At 37.9% G+C, this 7,757-nt stretch overlaps 1 protein-coding gene across 1 annotated transcript in view; it reads left to right on the top strand.

The window, feature by feature from the left end:
* gabrb1 (gamma-aminobutyric acid type A receptor subunit beta1) overlaps positions 1 to 7,757 on the top strand; it is a 47,603-nt gene that overhangs the window by 29,333 nt on the left and 10,513 nt on the right. Inside the window, exons 5-7 of the mRNA XM_014011886.1 lie at positions 1,974 to 2,056; positions 5,322 to 5,465; positions 7,225 to 7,377. Of these exons, the coding sequence (XP_013867340.1) occupies positions 1,974 to 2,056; positions 5,322 to 5,465; positions 7,225 to 7,377 (380 nt within the window). The remainder of the gene's footprint in view (positions 1 to 1,973; positions 2,057 to 5,321; positions 5,466 to 7,224; positions 7,378 to 7,757) is intronic.

Genomic DNA, 7,757 nt, shown 5'->3' with positions numbered 1-7,757 from the left:
GATGTGATGAGAAGTCAAGTTTATTTTCTATTTAAACATAAAAACAAGATTTTAATAACAACCGAAGGTGACTTGGTTACTTTAGTAAGTATAGAATTTAAATAAATGCCTGAGAAACACATAATATTGTCCCTTTGAAAGTCTTGATCATGTCAAACAACATTAGGTATGAGAAAGACTGGTCTCATTTATAATAATCCAATAGGTTACATATTTTTCCAACTTAAATATAAGAATATTGTGCAATTAAATACAATAAAAAAAGAATAAAATAGAAGACCCTGAATAAATACCTCAACAAATCCAATGAAAAACAAAATGTACCTTTAAAAAGTAAAATATCTATTCAAGGTTTCTTATGTTATTTAAGGTGAATCCAAGCACTGCTGGATAGAAATCCTGAGCAGATGACTGGAAAGGACTGCTTGTATCTGATTTTTAAAATTTGAGATTTTAGATGCAAGTTGATATAATCTGATATTCATTTTTTGACTAATATCTGTCCAATATTGATATCGGATTGGGACARGTCTACTTTCAAATGCTTTTCCTTATTTAAATCCTTCAGTTAGGGTTTATATYAAGTAGAACTGCAATGCATTTTCTGCCTCCTAGAGACTCCAAGTACGAAACAAAATGTATTTAARGGCTAAACAAGTGGATTTAGCATGATACGTCCCCTTTTAACCTGCTCTGGATTTATGGTTGCTCATATGTAGGTTCTGACCGCACTTTGGCACTAATCTGTCCCCGCCTCTGCAACGCGCAGGAATATCCCTCTTTCTGGTTTCTGTTTGCAATCTGCTCTTTCTCCTCCGTGCACACGTCCGTGGTTCTGATGAGTGATCTTCTGCATCGACGCGCGGTGATCCYAACGCCTCCCTTTTTGTCTCTCTGCATCAGAGCTGCTGCCAGCTTCAGTTCCTGCAGCAATCGCAGTTTATCCGACCAAGACATTCAGATTAGGACCATCCCAAAGCTTTCCCCTCCAAGCTCCAACGTGCATCTCCAGCAGCACTGATGATGAACTCTAAATGAGTTCTCCACAGGCAAAGGCTCAAACTGCAGACGTTCATTTGTGTAGAAATATAGATTTGAGAAGATCAAGCAGCAGGAAAAAAAAACAGTTTTTCATGAGCAGACTTATAAAATGAAGGGATATCTGAAGCATTTTAACCAGCTTCAGTGTTGCAGACATGTTTTTTTTTTTATTTTTAAGTACATGAGGCATGAAAGAAGTATTTATTTGGCTTGTATTTTCTCTGTGCTGATAAATGTTCTGTTTAAAACACTGTTTCTGCAGGTCAACCAGAAAAACACATGTAATTTATATGAATACAGCCCAACAACAGTAAAGTGCCCATGGTGATGATTTACGGTGACATTTGATGTTACTTGCTGCTGTAAACTCACAATTATAAGGCTGTAAATTCCAAATAAATAAAAACCATTCCTGTAAATAAACAGAATCATCTCCGCTTTATCAACACGAWGCTAAGAAATAAGAAAATACTGATTATTACTGTCCAATAGAAGGGCTTTTTTTTAACATTGGATGTTAAACTTTAAAGAGAAGACTTACAGGTTTAACCCGATTGTCTGGATTTTACTGTTAATTACTCATAGTGGTAATTAAGATTAAACACAAAGCTTTTGAAAAGAAGCAGAGCTGCAATCATGAGTTGAGCAGAGCAGGAGTAATTATGGGAGAAAGGAAACAGATAGTTTTGTTCCAGTCGTAGTGTAAAAGGATTTAAGTCGAGGCTCAGAAGGTTGGTTTTGGATTTGAATGTCAGAAAATCTTTCTCCCATAAAATCACAAAATCACATTTATTTCATCTAAAATTCACATTTTATTAAAAACCGTGTCTGATCTCATTTAGCCATAAAAGCATCTGTAGACTGAAAACTGTGCTGGACTTCAGTTTTTCATCACGTTTACGTTTGTTTCAAATCACATTTTGTTGTTTAAGGATCACCACGACCGCCGCCTGCATGATGGACCTGCGCAGATATCCACTGGACGAGCAGAACTGCACCTTGGAAATTGAAAGCTGTGAGTGACACTGATTTTATTTGCGTAAAAAGGGAAAAAAAGAATGCAGAAATATTTAAAGAGCATCTTTGACTGAAAACTTTTTGTCCTCGTTCTGTTCTGCCGTGTGGTGCAGAAAATGTAGAACAACTCATCAAACAAACACGACGTGAGGAGAGAATACAACTTATTGTGTGTCGACAAAATGATTCGTATGTCAGAGTTACGTGTCTTAAGGGTTCTCAAACTGGGGTCCCAGGACCCCTAGGGGTTCGTGAGCCCTATCATAGAGGTCCAAAATGAAAAAAATGTTCAATAAATTGTTAATTTGGTTTTCATTTTTAAAAATGCATATGGGTAACAATGCACTAGTTAAACAAACATACTAAACCAAACAAAGGAATAATATGTCCATGACATTTAGGGGTTAAAATGACAGTAAATTAATTTTAAAATAGCGTGGGGTTTATGAGGGGGTCCCTGAAAAATTTMCACCCTTATAAGGGGTCCTCAGACCCAAAAGGTTTGAGAACCCCAAACAAAACATTTTCAGATACCGGACTGAAACTGAGCGAAAAATCAGCCAAAAACCAATAAAATCTTTTGAAAGACTTTTGAATGTTTGGGAAATGAAACTTAGCACAAAAGTAAGGAAATCTGTGTTTGGCAGAAAATTTCTTTGTTGCTTTTTAAATTAAATTAAATTAAATTAAATTAAATTAAATTAAATTAAATTAAATTAAATTAAATTAAATTAAATTAAATTTATTTCATTTAAACTTTTATTTAACCAGGTGTTTCAAGATTAAAAATACTTTTCAAAGGAGACCTGGCCAAGAATAGCAGGAGCACACAGACATTACCAAATCCAAAACTACAGATATTAAATTACAATCAAATACATCATGATAAATAAAAGAAAAACAAGAAACACCCACAAAAAGTAAGATAGGACTAAAATAAAGCACAAAATCAGTTAAAGCATTTACAAATAAACATGTACAAAATGTTTAAGAATGGCCCTAAAATCATTAAAAGGAACCAACTCTTTATATAATAAATCTTGACTAGCATTAATCTGTTAATTTCCCTTTTAAATGGTGTCACATTTGTAAGGAACATGCATTTGTGGGATGAGCAGTGGTATGTGTTATTGATGCTGGTGAAAGATTTAGCGCTAAGAATCARTGGTAAAACAGAAAAATAATCTACAAAACACAAATTTCCTTACTTTTGTGCTAAATAAAGATGCTTTAAAAATAAAGGCTACTTGGAAGGAACATTTCAAGAAATGTAAGTTGGATCAGAAGTTCAGAGCAGAACAATTTGCTCCCAAACACCATTAAAGGTTTAACCCACAGTGACATCCAGTGTTCCGCTCGCTTCATCATTGTACTTTAATTAACTCCCAGCTGCAGTACACAGACTTATCAGTCACGTTGAGGGTGTTTAATCCTATTTAACTTTGAAAAACTTCTACATTTTRCTCCTCTTCCTCCTCCTCCTGCCACCTGTCTGCACCTGTACTTCCTGTGGTCGCTGAGGTCAGAAGGAACTGATACAAAGAGACGTTTCCTGTTTGATCAGAGTGTTTCAGCTGAATAATTTATAATACTGTCATGAAAAGTTGACTCCAATGCTTTATGTATGTCTGCTTATAGAGGAGATGCACATCCTTTTCACCTGGAGCTTCATTCATAAATCATGGATATGAAAACCACACAGCTCTGCAAAGAAGCATTTATTCTTTTTGTGTGGAAACAAGAAGAGGGCTACAGTATCTTAGAATAGAATAGAATAGAATAGAATAGAATAGAATAGAAACAACCTTTATTGTCCCACGCAGGGAAATTTTGGTGTAATAGCAGCAGCAGATGCATAAATCAATCCACAGAAACAGTATATTGCTGTGTGACATTATCAACTGTAGCAATAATAATATAATTAAGGATAGTAACAATAAAAAATAAACATAGATCAAAATAAAAATAAGAACAATAAATACTGTATCGTACTATCAAGACGAAATTAGATAAAAAATGAAAGATAAAAGCAAGATACTGTGCAGAAAAATACAAAATTACAGGATAAAACTGTCTTGTGGTTCGAGGGGTTGTGCAAAATGAGTCGAACTCAGTCATCAAGTTAGTGTTCCAGTACAGGAAAAAACATGTACCTCTGGTTATTATTTATGTGATGATTGGGAGGTAGAGTTCTTTGATGTGCAAACACAAAGACYGATGCTTATCATGATTGTTGCGAGCGGTGATGGTTATAGAGTCTAACAGCTGATGGGAGGAATGATCTGCGGTAACGCTCCTTTGTGTATTTAGGATAAGGCTGTCTGTCACCGAAGGAGCTCTGCAGATCGGCCACAGTTCCATGCATCGGGTGGGAGACTTACTCAGAGAGGGTTACAAACACTTTCAGAAGAAATCCGTTCACTTTTTATAAGAAATAAGATTATGCAAAGAACATCAGTGCTTTTGAATCGTTCCAGTTCTGCAGATAAATCCCACCTCGGTTACATTATTGTAATTGTCCGCTGAAACCATTATAATCTTTGTTTTCTCATGTGTATAAAACGAATAAGGAAAAATGGGGTAAAATCATAATAAAGCTCTTCAGCTCATGATAAGCAATTAATTGCAGGAAATTCTGTAGCTGCCTGAAGATAAGAGTCTGAAAAGATAGACTCACTGGCCCAATTAAATCGGTCTAATTACCGACGGGCTGGTTCGCTCCGGTCCAGGCTGTAGGTGTAGCCTAGAGAYCTGCCAGGAAAAGCAAAGGGATGACTTTATTGTTGATCCAGTTCAGCCTGTGGGAAACTGGAAGGCGTCCAGCTGCTGGACAGAGAGTCACAGAGCCACTTTTAGTCTCACTGCGAGTAAGCTCTTAATTATGAAAAACGAAAAAGACATTAGACTGAAGACTTTTTTCATTGTTGCAAACCAAAACTAACGTCAGTTTGCTAAAATCTGGGTTCTGAATGGAAGTCAGAATTAAAATCAACAAAGAGGAGGTGAAGAACAGTGGTGAAATGAGTGATTTGGTTCCTGCAGCAGAACTGAAGACGGGCAGCTGGGGAACAGATCTGTGCACGCCAACGAAGAGAGTCTGTTATATCAGTTCTGGGAAAAGTGTCAGATTGATATTCGGTTGAGGATTAAGTCCTGGTTGACTGAGAGTCGACACCAACACTTAGCCCCTGTTAGCGCCACACCTGTGCAGGTGCCTGAAGTCACAGTCGGGTTCACGCCTTCCATCCTCCTGTCTCCATCAGATGGATACACGACTGACGACATCGAGTTCTACTGGCAGGGAGGGAGCAACTCCGGCTCCGTCACTGGGGTGGAGAACATCGAGCTGCCCCAGTTCTCCATCATAGACTACCAGACCCTCTCCACGAAGGCGGTGTTTGCCACAGGTAACCAGTCACATGAGGTCACTCATCCCAGTCTCAACCAGTGGTGGACAAAGTACTCAACTCTTGTACTTGAGTAAAAGTATTGATACTCAGGGTCAAATCTGCTCAACTACAAGTAAAAGTTACTCTGTCAAAGATCTACTCAAGTTAAAGTACTGAAGTATACTTTTGAAAATACTTAAGTATTCAAAAGTACATGCATTTAAAAATACTAAAGTATTCAAAAGTACAGATTAAAATGTCTAATATCAGTACATTGCTGTATTGTTTTCAGAATAATTTTACAGAACCTCGAAACTCTCAGAAAACACCTGATGTTTTGACACGTAGAACCACTCTGCTACAAATTTTGCATGTGACTAACCTGTTTGTCCATGTGGAGGCAGTGCTRATAAYGCTGAATTCACCTGAAACTCATCAGACTGAAGAAGTCTCTTGGAGGAGAGACGAAACTTTTCACTAAAGAAGAACCCATCCAGATGAGCTACTTATTTTTGATCTGCTACAAATACACCACCTGTAAAGACTTCAGCATAAAAATACAATAAAATGAGTGATGAGTTCTTAAATGCAGAAATGTAGTTTATCTGCAGTGAACCCATAAGACGTTTAAACTGATAGGAACTATTTTTCAGTCCTAAAATCTCAAACGTGGACCTGAGATTTGGTCATGAGTGTTCTGGTTTCTGCACCCTCTTCGGATCTTATCATCCATTAAATGGACYTTATTAGCCATTATCAGTCTCATAGAATGGCTTCAGACTGGCTTCAGACTGTCCCGACTGTGCCTCCTAGTGGGTTCTCCGTCCCATAGAATGGCTTCAGACTGTCAGCTGGTTAGTATGAGGCATAAAGCCACGAGAAAATGACATGGGCTTTGAAAAAGTAGACCGGACTCCGGCGGTAGCAGATTGTTGCATTCCAACGTATATGACACTGGTAACCCACTACTTCAACCGTCTCCATCGAAATGAAGGTGGAGCTCAGCTCACCCCCGTTAATGAAGATGATGTCATTCCAAATCAATCCTAGATGTGAGCTACGACTGTGATTGGTTCCACTTGTGAGAAACACAGTGTGGCATTTCAAGAAAGAAAAATAGCAACGGCTGYTTACAAAGCTACGCTGAACCAGAAGTGACTAAAAGCTTTCTAGAAATGTAGTGGAGTAAAAGTCATAAGTACCCCAAAAAAGAATTACTCAAGTAAAGTAAAGATATACAAAAAATGTACTTAAGTACAGTACTCAAGTAAATGTAGTCAATTACTGTCCACCACTGGGCTCAACCCAGACAGGTTCAGGTGTGACTTCCTCCTCTGGTCTCATTTCTGGATGCAGCTGCAGAGTGCGTTGATGGTCCTCCGAGGTTCTCCTGAGTCCATGTGGAGATCTTGACCATGATGATGGTTTATGACCTTTGATTTGCACACAGATATCCTCAGACTTCATGCCTTGTTGGCTCAGTGGGAGCAGTGTTTGTTTCAGCAGAACTGGTCTCAGTGGACTACTTGTACAGGGTTTCCCATCAATAGATGTTTTTATTTTCCTTCTATTTAATAAATGTACTCTCATAGAATGCATAAGGAAGTCACACTCTGATTGGCCACCAGAGTTTAGATATCAGTCAGAATCTTTGGGACGGGTTAGAGAAGGATTAAACTGCAGAGAAACTCTCCTGTTGCTATTCATTCAGAAAAAAAAAATCAAATAACATAATAATTCAGTAAATATACTCTAAATACACTCCCTGTTTTCACAGGTTCATATCCACGTCTGTCGCTGAGCTTCAAGCTCAAGAGGAACATCGGATATTTCATCCTGCAAACCTACATGCCCTCCATCCTGATCACCATCCTGTCCTGGGTCTCCTTCTGGATTAACTACGACGCCTCGGCTGCCAGGGTCGCATTAGGTCTGTGCCTCCTCAGCTCCTCAGTGTTATGAATTATTAAATTCAAAATGTATTTTTGTTGTTGTGGTTATGACTCTGTGGTAGTCTTTTTTTTAACAGATGGAGTTTTATGGAGGGATTAGAAAAAATACACAAAATCACTTTGGAAAGTGTTCAAAATGTGTTAAGTTTTGTTTTTTCCTCCGTGCTTTTTAAGGTTAATCCAGGAAACTGTGTCATAATTTCTTACCAAACTGTTTGAAAATCAATCTGAGACCGCTCTGGATTATTTTGAGATATTGCTGATAAACCTATTTCATAAAATGCGCTGAAACATGCATGTTAATGCTGTGTGTGTGTGTGTGTGTGTGTGTGTGTGTGTGTGTGTGTGTGTGTGTGTG

This window comes from Austrofundulus limnaeus, unplaced genomic scaffold (assembly GCF_001266775.1).
Source record: "Austrofundulus limnaeus strain Quisiro unplaced genomic scaffold, Austrofundulus_limnaeus-1.0 Scaffold85, whole genome shotgun sequence".
NCBI lineage: Eukaryota > Metazoa > Chordata > Actinopteri > Cyprinodontiformes > Rivulidae > Austrofundulus > Austrofundulus limnaeus.
This window is presented reverse-complemented; position numbering and strand designations above follow the sequence as displayed.